We start from the raw sequence: 13,221 nt of genomic DNA, 5'->3' as shown, positions 1-13,221 counted from the left end.
GGAGTGGGGAGACAAAGGGCAGAGAGGGACAGAAAGGAAGGACTTGGTGGGGCAGGAGGAAACTTTGTGGGGGTGATACACTCATTATCCTTTTTTTTTTTTTTTTTGAGACGGTGTCTCTCTATGTCACCCAGGCTGGAGTGCAGTGGCACGATCTCGGTTCACTGCAAGCTTCGCCTTCTGGGTTCATGCCATTCTCCTGCCTCAGCCTTCCATGTAGCTGAGACTACAGGCGCCCACCACCACACATAGCTAATTTTTTGTATTTTTTAGTAGAGACGGGGTTTCACCGTGTGAGTCAGGATGGTCTCGATCTCCTGACCTTGTGATCTGCCCGCTTCGGCCTCCCAAAATGCTGAGATTACAGGCGTGAGCCACCGCACCCAGCCTATACTCATTATCTTGATTTGTGGTGATGGTTTCATAGGTACATACATAAATGAAAACATCAAATTGTAGACTTCAAGTATATGTAACTTACTACATATCAATTATACCTCAATAAACCTGAAACAAAATAATACATAAACAGAATTATGCAACATTAACAGAAAAAGAAGCCTCAAAAACATTAACAGAGCAGAAGGCTTAGAAATCATTTTATCAGGGCCAGGCATGGTGGCTCATGCCTGCAGTCCCAGCACTTTGGGAGGCTGAGGCGGGCGGATCATCTAAGGTTGGGAGTTGGAGACCAGTCTGACCAACATGGAGAAACCCCATCTCTACTAAAAATATAAAATTAGTCGGGCGTGGTGGCACATGCCTGTAATCCCAGCTACTCGGGAGGCTGAGGCAGGAGAATCATTTGAACTCGGGAGGCAGAGGTTGCAGTGAGCTGAGATCATGCCATTGCACTCCAGCCTAGGCAACAAGAGCAGAATTCCATCTCAAAAAAAAAAAGAAGAAATCATTTTATCAAAGTCCTTCTAATTCTACCCAAGAAAATAATGAGTCAAGCAACTAGATAATGTTAGGTTTAGAACCAAACCCTAAGCTTCACAACTTTTTCTATCATACCACATTGCTTTAGGTAGGGTATGGGTAGAAGGGCAGGACCAGTCAGGTTAACAGACTATGTGCTGGCTATCTATATAGCCACATGTTTGCTTTTTTTAGCAACAAGGAAAAGCAAATATAAATGGTTAAAAGTATACTGCCTAGGTTCCAATCCTGTAACTTTCACTTATTAGCTATATGACCTTAAATCTGTTACTTAATCTAACCTTCAACTTCTTCATCAATTAAAAAACAAAAACAACAACAACAACAACAAAAACAATTCTTAGGGTTATTGTGATGATCAACCAAAGTAATGCACATAAAGTATAAAACTAGTGGCAGGGCTGTTTTAAGAATAAATGTTTGCTGCCATCAGCAGCATCATTATTATATTTATTATTATCAGATCCTACTTACAACTGATCTGATTCATGCTAGGCACTTTACCCAATGCCAGGAATGATATGAGGACATTTAGCTAGAACATTCTAGTATGAGGACAGACTGTAAAAAGACTTAAATACTTCCATATCAATAGATAAAAGCTATAAGCACCCTAGTCACTTTAACTCCCCACTATGTACCCCTGAGGTAAATGTCTGAGAAAGCAGGGGCCTCCATGACTCTGCTCCAGTACTATGGTCAGTGGTCATGCAGGACAAGTTGTTAAAATACTTTTAACATCACTCTCTGTTTGGGGTTCCCAAAGGGCTTATTTGCCTATGCTGGCCTGACACAGTCTAGGAACAGCCCTGCCTATGGTATTCTCACAAATGAAGGACAGTACATCATCATGACTTTCCCCTGCAAATCTGCTTTTCCTCTGGAATTTCCTACTACAGTACCACTATCCAGCTAATAACTAAGCCAGAAATATAAGTGCCATTCTTGAGTCCTTCTGCTCCCGTAATCCACACATCCAATTCATCCATTCACTTACTTACAAGCATTTATTGAGCATCTACTATGTACTAGGCAATGTGCTAGGCACTGAAGACAAAATAGTGAACAAGACAGACAAGCTTCTGAAGAGCTTACCACAGAGGAGGGAGACAAACAGAAAAATAGACAAACATATGATACATTCAATCCAATGAGGAAAATTAACCAGGATTCAAGAGGAACTAATGTTAACTTTGTATAATCAGAAAAGACTTCTCTGAGGAGGTTAACAATCCAGCTGGAACATAAACACAAGAAAGGATCAGCTAGCAAAGTTCTTGATGGTGGAGCATTCCAGAAATTGCAAAGATTTTGAGTTGTACCCACTTTGCATTATTTTGCAAGGTACCAAGCAACAGAAAGAGTGGTTAGAAGGTGAACTGTGAAATAGGCAACGGCTAGAATTCTGTTGAGTAGAGTGCCTTAATCCTTGTAATTTTTTTTTGGGGGGGGGGTGGGGGACACGGAGTCTCGCTTTGTCCTCCAGGCTGGAGTACAGTGGTGCAATCTCGGCTCACTGCAACCTCTGCCTCCCGGATTCAAGCAATTCCCTGCCTCAGCCTCCCGAGTAGCTAGGATTATAGGCACCCGCCACCATGCCCGGCTAATTTTTGTATTTTTAGTAGAGACGGGGTTTCACCATCTTGGCCAGGTTGGTCTTGAACTCCTGACCTCATGATCCACCCACCTCGGCCTCCCAAAGTGCTGGGATTACAGGTGTGAGCCACCGCGCCCAGCCATCCTAGTGATTTTCACACCTTCCTTTCTATTCTCAATTTGACTGTTTTGATTCAGATGTTATGATATCCCAAATTACAGAGAGCCAGCTAATAGGTCTGCCTTTCAAATTCTTTTTATCCCCCCACTGTGCTGCTAAGGTCCTTCATCTGCTTTAAATAATGCTATGTCTCTCTGTCACTTTCAGGATAAAATTTATTCTGCTAAATACAATATGTGACCCTTCTCTTGCTCATCTTCCACTACTTCCTTCTGCAAATACCAAGCTTCAAAACATAACTACCTGATGTGCTAGAAACACACCATTTCTCTTTTTTACTTCTGCGCCTTTGAACTATGTTAGGGTGGGAATGTCTCTAGTTTCTTTGAGACAGATTTGTCTGTATTAGAAAAACTACTTGCCTGCAGATACATGCCATACTCTTCCATATTAGCTTTATTAATAACAAAGCCCTATTTCAGTTCTCCATCTGCCTTATTCTTTTGTTTTTCTTTAATTTAGATTTTCTGGCTATCTTATTGATATTGATTTATAGCTGAATTCCACTGTGATCAGGGAAATTGTATAGGATCAATGATAGGCATAGTATATGATCAATTTTAATAAATGTTCCATGTACATTTGCAACTTTGAGGTGCAATGCTCCATGTACATCACTAAATCAAATTTGTTAGTCATGTTAAAATCTTCTGTATCTTGGCAGGGCATAGTGCCTCATGCCTGTAATCCCAGTATTTTGTGGGGGCCAAGGCAGGAGGATCATTTGAGTCCAGGAGTTCAAGACCAACCTGGGCAATATAGGGAGACCCCCATCTCTACAAAAAATTAAAGAATTAGGCCGGGCGCGGTGGCTCAAGCCTGTAATCCCAGCACTTTGGGAGGCCAAGACGGGTGGATCACGAGGTCAGGAGATCGAGACCATCCTGGCTAACACAGTGAAACTCCGTCTCTAGTAAAAAATACAAAAAATTAGCCGGGCATGGTGGCAGGCGCCTGTAGTCCCAGCTACTCGGGAGGCTGAGGCAAGAGAATGGCGTAAACCCGGGAGGCAGAGCTTGCAGTGAGCTGAGATCCGGCCACTGCACTCCAGCCTGGGCGACAGAGCGAGACTCCGTCTCAAAAAAAAAAAAAAAGAATTAGCATCTAAAAAGAAAACTCCAACTATGACTGTGGATATATCTATTTCTTCTGTTAGTTCTATCAGATTTGTTTCACATATTTTGATTCTAATTTATGAGGTGCATACAAATTTATTAATCTCCCTTTCGATCTCTAGTAATACGTCCCTTAATGTTGGCTTTGTCTGATATAACTAGAATTTCTTTCAGTTAATATTTGCATGTTATATCTTCTTTCCATCACTTTCTTTTCAATCGTTCTGTGTTATGTTCAAGGTTCCTTTTATAAGTAGTACGTAGTTAGATTGTGTTATATTATCCACTCTGACAATCTTTGTATTTATTTGTATTTTAACTGTATTTAGTCCAGTCATAAAGATTTAAAGCTGTTTTAACATATTGGTGATTTAAATCTATATCATTATGGTAACTTTTTAATTTCTAAAAATGTGTTTACCCTAAAAACAATTTTGTCTGATAGCAATATAGCTATGTAGCTTTCTTTTAGATAGCATTTGTATGGAATATCCTTTTCTGTTTACTGTTTCCATTTGTTTATCAACCTTTCTGTCTCCTCATATTTTAGATATGTCTCTTATAAACAGCATTTAGTTGAAGTGTTTTAGTCCAGATAAACACTCTTTGTCTTTTGACTGTAATATTTATTCCATTTATATTTAAGATAACTGGCTGATATATATTTTAATTTAAACCTATATTTTATCCTGGGATTTCTATTTGTCCTACTTGTTCTCTGTTTCTTTTTCTTTCCTTTCATCCTTCCTTGGATTGACTGAGTGTTTATGATCTTCATTTTTTTCCCTCCAATAGATTGGATATTGTATTAGTTTCCTACTGCTGTTGCAACAAATTACCACAAATTTAATGGCTTTAATAAACTTACTGTCTTACAGTTCTGGAAGTTTGAAGTCTGAAATGGGTTTCATTGAGCTAAAGTAGAGGTGTTGGCAGGGCTGCATTACTTCTGGAGGCTCTATGGGAAATTCCATTCCTTTGTCTTTTTCAGTTTCTAGAAGAAACGCGCATTCCTTGCCTCATGGCCCCTTCCTCCACTTCAAAGCCAACAAGACAGCATCTTCCAGTCTCTCTGACCCCTGCTACCATTGTCACGTCTTCTCTAACTCTGAATCTCCTACAATCTCTATTTCATTTAATAAGATTTTTGTAATTACATTAGGCCAACCTGGATACTCCATAATCCAAGATAATCTCCCCATCTCAAAATCCTAAATCACATCTGCAAAGTCACTTTTTCCATGCAGGGTAACATTCACAGGTTCTGGGAATTAGGACATGGTAATCTTTGGGAGGCCATTATTCTGTATACTATAAATTTTATACACTCAATTTCCTTTTCTTTAGTTACTTTGGTTGTTTTAATATGCACACTTAACATGTCAAAGTCTAAAGTTAGTCCTTTTATATTCTCCTGTTGCATAGTAAAAGCACTATTAAAGATTTTTAGCTCCTTTACATGCCAACCCATGTGTGACTTAGGCATGACGTCACCATTGCACATATTTTGATTCTCTCTTGTTAAAACTCCAGAAAACATTATTATTCTTTTGTAAAGTTAGTGTTCATTTGTATTTACAAACATATTTCACCAATTACTTTCCACTTCATTCCTTCTTACATTCCTTCCATTTCATTCTTTCTTGCATCACCAACTATTCATGTATGATCATATTATTTTTGCTAATATCCTTTATGATTTACTTCAGTGAAGGTATGTTGGTAGAAAATCCTCTCAGTTGTTGCTGATCTGAAAATGTCCCTGATTTTTATATTTTTTTGTGAAAAATATCAATAACATACAAAAGTATAGCAAATATAAAATAAATCCACATGGACCCATTACTTAGCTTTAATTATTATCAACTCATAGTTAAACTTTTTTCCACAATATCCTCCCACTTCCAGAAATTTTGAAAAAAAAAAATCAAGATATAATTTTATCTATAAATATTTCAGTATGTATCTCTAATATTTCAGTATGTATCTCTAAAAGACAATATTGAAGAACATCTAATACCAAATATAACTTATATTTATATATTTATACTTATATTGTATATCTCTTTTTAATGCAACTACAGTACCATCACACTTTCAGAAAAATCTATAATTTCTTCATATTATTAGTATTCACATTTCCCCAATTTTCCTATAATTTTTTATAGCTTATTTGAGTGAAATAGGTTTAAATATTTCTTAAATCTCCTTTAATCTACAAGTATCCTTGTAAGTATTCTGATGCTGAAACCAGGTCTCTTATCCAATAGAGTGTATCATAATAGGATTTTGCTGATTGCATTCCCATGGTGTCATTCAGCAAATCTCTGCTTATTTTTCTATAAAATTATAGTTCAATCTATAACTTAATGTAATATGGATTTTTAGGTTTGACTTTTTATTTTTATCAAGACTACTCCATAGGTTGTAGGTACATAATGTTCAACTTTTATTTTTTAACAGTGTTAGCAACCATTGATCATCACCCTGTATTACTCTCAATCTTAAAGATATTTCCTCTGGTTATGAATTCTAAATTATAAGCTATTTTCTTCAAGACAAAAATATCTTATTCCATTGTCTTCTGTCCCACCATTGTTATAAAGAAGTCAGCTGCCAGCATAATCACTGTTTTTTTGGGGGGAAAAAAAAATCTTTTGTCTAGGCCCTAAAGCAATGTAAGATTTTTCTCTTTGCCTTTGGTTTTCTTCATTTCACTGTGATGTTTCTAAGTATATACTTTTTCTTGATTTAAATTCATTGAGATTCTTGAATATATGGATTGGTGTCTTTCCTCAGTACTGAAAAATTCTCATTCATTATCTCTTTAAATATTGTTTTTGCCCATTTCTTTTCTCTTTCTTTTCTTGCAGAAATTTTTCCTAATTAGTAGTTAAGCTGAAAGATGAGTTTTGAGTTTTTATTACTGCATTTTTCATTAGTAGAAATTACATTTAGTTATTTTTTCAACCTGCTGTGTAGCTCTGTTACTTTTTAGACTCCTGATCCCTGAACATATCTTTAAATCTGTCTTTTATATACTTAAACTCAGTCCAGTATAGTTATCGTGATGATCTACGACTGGTTTTTCAAGTTTTTGTAGGTTTATTTCGAGTTTCTATCATTCTGCCAATTCTCGCTCAGGATGTCCTACTTCCTTGTACAGCTGGTTATCTTTGACAATGAATTATTCATTGACCATGAAACTTTACTGGTAGAACTTTTTAAGCTAAAAATGAAAGTGTACTCCAGAGAATATCTGCATTTGTTTACCAGACCATTTTCAATTCATGCGTTGACAAATAACCCAATTCTAAAATGGACAAAGGAATTAGACATTCCTGCAAAGAAGATAGACAAATGGCCAATAAACACATTAAGAAGTGCTCAATGCCACTGATCATTAGGAAAATGCAAATCAAAACCATAATGAGATACCACTTCACACACACTAATCAAAAAGACAGACAAAAAAATAACTGTTGGTGTGGCTGTAGAGAAACTGGAACCCTCATAAATTGCTTATGAGAATGTAAAATGGTGCAGCTGTTTTGGAAAACACTTTGGCAACTCCTCAAACACTTCACACAGAGTTACCATATGACCCAGGAATTCCAATCCTAGGTAAATATACCTATGAGAATAGAAAACATATTTCCACACAAAAACTTTTTACACAGATGTTCACAGCAGCATTATTCATAATAGCCAAAAAGTAGAAACAATCCAAATGTCCATCAACTGATGAATGAGAAAACAAAATGTGGTATATAGCCATATGATGGAATACTATTCAACCATAAAAACAAATGAAGTAATGATTCACACTATAACACAGATAAATCTTGAAAACATTATGCTAAGAAAGAAGTGAGACATAAAAGACCACATATTGTGTGATTCCATTCACATGAAATGTCCAGAATAGGCAAATCCACAGACATGGAAAATAGATTAGTGGTTGCCAGTGACTGAGAAGGAAGAGGCAAATGGGGAATGGCTGCTAATGGGTACGAGGTTTTTTGGGAAGGTGAAAAGAATGTTCTGGAATTATATAGTGATGATAGTTGCACAGCTTCATGAATATACAAAAATAAAACCCACTGAATTGTACACTTTAAAGGGGTGAATTTTATGGTATGTCAGTATCTCAAAAACGAAATGATCTTTAAAATTTACATCTTGAAATACTTTTAGACCATCAAGGTAATATAAAACTTCTCCCCATGGTCTGTTTAGTGGTCACAACTTCCCAAGGACAGGCTTTTTTTTCTTCCTTGTTTTACCTGGCATCAAGGCAACTTTTCTTGCATTCCCTTGAAGGAGGCAGAGTGAGTTTTTCACCCTTTTAGTGACATCACAGCTCTTTGTGGTCCCAGAATTAGTCTCTTAGCCTACATTGAATGAGCCCTGGGCTGACTTCCAACTATCCTTGGTGACATGCAAATCTACCAAGTTCCTATTCAAATCCATCAAGTTTCCCCAGTTTAGCAAATGCCCTCAGGGCAAACAAGACTTAAAGCCTCCTTTAGTCTCTCATATGTTCAGCTTTCTCTTAGATTTTAGCATGTTAATTCCTATCTTTTGAATTGTTTTTTAAATACAGCATTCTTAGCTGTTTTCAGGTAAGGCTGTCCAATACCTCAACTTACACTGTTCCCAAAATGCAAATCCTGTATTTACTTTTCAAGTTAAAATTAATTCTAGTGAGTAAGGAAAGGATTTGCAGTCCGATACAGTCTACCTTAGAGTAGCCTCGGTATTATTTATGACTTCAGGTGATTACAGTAGACATTTAAGAATTAAATAACACATTTTATTCCTTTTAAAAAGAAAAAAATTAAACATTAATTTGAGGAGCAGTCTAATTTAAAAGAAGCATGGGTGGATAACTTGTTCTCACTTTCAAGTATCAAGGTTCTTTAAACAGCTAAAGTAAATAAGACTGTGGTAAGGATACACAAACAGATCTGTTTTAGAAAGAGTAGCCTGGAAACAACTACACATATATGGAAATTTGATCTATGATACTTGGAGATCACTGGAATGAAAAACAGAATATTCAGTTCTATAATGCTGGGAAAAACTGATTAGCCATATGGGAAAAAAAGAAATTGGACCCCCACTTCACACCACACAAAAATCAGTTCTACAAGGATTAAGGACACAAATATGAAAGACAACTTTTTAAATAAACTTTCTTTTTTAGAGTAGTTTTAGAATCACAGTAAAATTGAGAAGGTACAGAGATTTCCCATATACTCCCTTGCTTTTAGTAGAAAATATCAGACTATATTTTTATAATCTCAGGGCAGGTAAAGATTTGTTAAACAAGATGCCAAAAGCACAAACCATAAAAGAAAAAGTTGACATAGTCAACTATATTCAATTATAAAATGTGTTAATCAAAAGACACTATAAAGAAAGTAAAAGACAGGCTGCTCACTTGGAGAAAAAGAAATGTGCCACATGCATAACTGACAAGGGATTATATACATATCCAGAATATATAGAGCTTCTATTACAGAAATCCATTTTTTAGACCTAAAAATAGAGTGCTCACGCCTGTAATCCCAGCACTTTGGGAGACCGAAGCGGGTGGATCACCTGAGGTCAGGAGTTCGAGACCAGCCTGGCCAACATGGTAAAAACCTGTCTCCATTAAAAACACAAAAAAGTAGCCAGACATGGTGGCACGCACCTATAATCCCAGCTAGTCAGGAGGCTGAGGCTGCAGAATCGCTTGAACCCAGGAGGCAGAGATTGCAGTGAGCCAAGATCATGCCATTGCACTCCAGCCTGGGCAACAAGAGCAAAACTCCATCTCAAAAAAAAAACCAAACAAAAAACAAAAACAAAAACAAAAAAATCCAGGCTTTAAAGTAAAAAACAAAAACAAACCAAAAAAATGGCAAAAGACATAAACACCCACAGAACATAAACCCTGAAAGGTTCAACATCACCAGTAATTAAGGAGATTTAAATTAAACCCCCAATGGGATACCATTTCTCACTCACCCGATTGTCAAAAAGAAAAAAATTTCAGGTAATTATGAATGTAGAAACGTCTTACTCGTTGCTTAAAAAGGGAACAAAGTGAACACTTACATCCTGCTTGTGAGGGTATAAACTGGTACAGCCACTTTATAAAACAATCCAGTATTTTCCAGAAAAACTGAGGGTTCTTAAAATTATGAACACAAAGAGACATGAATTAGAAGGGTCACTTAAAAACAGATTTTAGTGGAAAAAAATAAAAATTAAATTTAAAAGCAAAAAAAGTTTTAAAAGACTGAAAACATCCTAAATATCCATCCACAGGATAATGGATAAAGAGTGGTAAAGTCACACAATGAAATTATGTACAGCAATAAAAAGTGAACAAACTATAACACATCAGCATGAAGAAATCTCACAGATAGAATGTGCAAAAAGCAAAGCCATAGGAATCACATAGTAGAATATCATTTATACAGCATTCCAAAGTAGACTAAACAACACAGTGTTTGGAATGCATAGACATGTGGTAAAACCATATAGAAAATCAAGGAGAGTGGAAAGAAAAAGATATAATCAGGCAGAATACACAGGTTGGCTTCAAAAAATGTTGGTTATGTATTATCTCTTAAGCAATACATAGGCACAAGGGTATTTATTTTATTTGTATTCTCTGAATCTGTAGATGTGTCAAAAGTACTTATTTTGCACATATGAAATAATTTCTCACTTAAGAAGTAAATAAATGGTTGTGGTACAAAACATCAAAAATTGAGAAAACTATATGAATAAAATAAAAATTATCCATACTTACATTACCCTGAAATAACTATACTATTTGAAGGAGGTAAATATACTTAAATGATGTGTCTTTCTTCTTTATTTTTATTTAATCTGTTTTAAAGCTTTATTGAGGTATAATTTACCTACAATAAATTTCACATATTTAAAATGTATAATTAAATGAGTGATATATATACAAATAAATACATACACACACATTGGTGGAAGCATCATCTCATCAAGAAAATGAATATATCCATCATCCCCTAAAGTTTCTTCACACCTCTTTTGAATCCATCCCTCCTTACTTTCTCTTTCCCCTACCCCCAAGTAACCACTGATGTGTTTTCCATCACATTAGTTTGCATTTTCTAGAATTTTGTTTGGTATATGTTTTGGCATAGCTTATGCGTATGTTTTACTTTCGCAGACAATGCCAAAAAGTTTTCCAAAATGATTACAGCAATTTACATTTCCACCAGCAGATTATGAGACTTCCAGTTGCTCCACATCCTAATCAGCACTTGGTTGCCAGCCTTTTCCATTTTAACCATTCTTTTCATATTCCTAAGGAAAATACTCATAAAATGATTTGTCTGAACTGTTGAGCAACAAAAAAATCAAACTTTCAACGAAGAACTGAAGTGAAACTCATTACACAGATATTTTAATCTAAGAGCCATTTCCCCTGAATGCATAATAATAATTGAAGCAAAGGCCCTAAATGATATATGCCTCACAGATTCTGATTGAGTCCCAACACCTGATTTCTACACAAGATCTTTAGAAGAACCATTGGGACATACATAAAAGAACCGCATAACTTAAAAGCAAGTTGGGAACATCAACGTACTGGAACTCAGGTAAAATAGAGTCCAACACAGTTTATATGTGTGACTTAAACACCTGTAACACCTGAACCCAACACACCAAACAAAATACCACTAAAATCGTGTTCATAATTTGGATGGGCAGGGCATAACTACTTTATCACGAATAGTTCTTTTTAATATGTTCAGCTTCTTGCTCTCAGCTTCTGCTACTTAACCATGAGACAGGAACAATGTTATGAAATGATGCACTTCATTTTTAAAATTTGTAACTATTATGGATAACATAAAGGTAGTCTATCGTCCTTATTTGTCTTTTTCTTTTCTTTCTTTTTTTTTTTTTTAATCATCTCCCTAATCAATGGATCGCCTCTCCTTCTAACTTTTATTTCTCAAAATACAGATTCTAAACTCACATTTACTTGTGAGTGCAGAATCACTATTCTCTCCTCAGATTCATTCAAACTTGGCTTCTACCCTTATGCTGTACTTAAATTATGTCTGCTGAGGTTAAAGCCCCCCTCCTAACTTCCAAAGCCAATAGGTGTAATCAGTTCTTGACTCCCAGAGAGACTTCTCTCCTTTTTAAAACCCTCCTCTCCTGGCTTCTATGAGACCACTGCCTCCTAGATTTCCTCCTTTCCTGATGCTCCTCCTCAGACTCCTTGGCTGTCTCTACCCAGCATTAAGTGATTAACTGCCTACCTAAAGGGAGAACTAGAATAATATTTTAATAACAAAGGCAATCTTTTTATATGCTGTATTTTAAATGTTCTAAAGAAATCAGTGCTCTTGGTTTGGCATCTATCTTGTCTCTACACAGACGTCTATCGGTGTGCACTATAGCCCACAGTTCATCCACAGTATCCTCCCGTAAAGAAAAGCATAGCAAAGGAAAACCTGGAAGAAACAGAAGCCAAATCTAAAACCTAGCTGGGTAGATTGTGGTTTGCAGACACCACAGTAAAGTGACACTTTTAACACCCTTTCGCCACTTCACAAAGTTTCAGAAACATCACAGGTAAAAATTCTCTGCGAAGTTCTTCTCATCACACCCCGACAGGGAAAGGAAATTCGCTTCTCTCTTTCCGCAAAGCCCAGAGCCCACCTGGACGCGCCGTCGGAAGCCCGAGCACGCAGCAGGGAGCGGGGCGCGCGGCCGTCCCCGCCGGGGCTGGGGTCTCGACCGTCCCTGGTCACGGGTCCCTCTAGGCAGAGCCGCCCACCTGGGCAGCGAGGGACCCAGCCTCGCCTCGTCGCCCAGCCCGGTGCCCTCCAGACCACCGCGCTTGCAGCTGTCGCGGGGCCTAAAGCTCCCTCAGGCCCCCGCGACACAGGCGTCGCTGAGGAGACGTGGAAACATCCCCGGGGCCCGACCACGGCCCCATTTTAGAGAAAGTTAAGGACTAAAGAGACAGAACGGGCGCTTACCTCCAGCCCGCAAGGCCGGGCCGCCCCGACAGGCGCCCCCCACAGCCCTCAGCAAGCAGCCAGCTGGGAGAAGCGCACCTGAGCCACGCCGCGCCCTTCCCCGCCCGGGTCCCGCCGCCCTCCTCAGGGTCTCCACGTCCCACGCTCGCGCTGAGGCGGCGCAGCGCGACCGCGGCTGGTTACCTGCTGGAGGCAGTGGGCGCTCTGCTGTCGCCGCCCGCGGGAACTGTGACTCCGGTCACCTCGCGCGGCCGCGCCTCGAGTGCCCACCCTCCCCAGGGCCTCCCCTGCCCTGTCATTTACCCCCTCCCCTCCACTTCCCTCCCCATCCCCACTCCAACACCAC

At 38.0% G+C, this 13,221-nt stretch overlaps 1 protein-coding gene across 5 annotated transcripts in view; it reads right to left on the bottom strand.

The window, feature by feature from the left end:
* The window catches only part of TC2N (tandem C2 domains, nuclear), an 81,145-nt gene that overhangs the window by 36,143 nt on the left and 31,781 nt on the right, over positions 1-13,221 (bottom strand). For 2 of the 5 annotated variants that reach the window (XM_017961483.3, XM_021941475.2), the window contains exon 1: positions 13,059-13,213. The exons of 2 other annotated variants lie outside the window; for them this stretch is intronic. In XM_017961483.3, coding sequence (XP_017816972.1) covers positions 13,059-13,174 — 116 coding nt within the window. In that variant the 5' untranslated portion in view covers positions 13,175-13,213. Of the gene's footprint in view, positions 1-12,875; positions 13,214-13,221 lie in introns of those variants that run through there. One more of the 5 variants, XM_017961484.3, reaches the window with a different exon arrangement.

Source organism: Papio anubis, chromosome 7, assembly GCF_008728515.1.
Source record: "Papio anubis isolate 15944 chromosome 7, Panubis1.0, whole genome shotgun sequence".
Classification (NCBI taxonomy): domain Eukaryota; kingdom Metazoa; phylum Chordata; class Mammalia; order Primates; family Cercopithecidae; genus Papio; species Papio anubis.
This window is presented reverse-complemented; position numbering and strand designations above follow the sequence as displayed.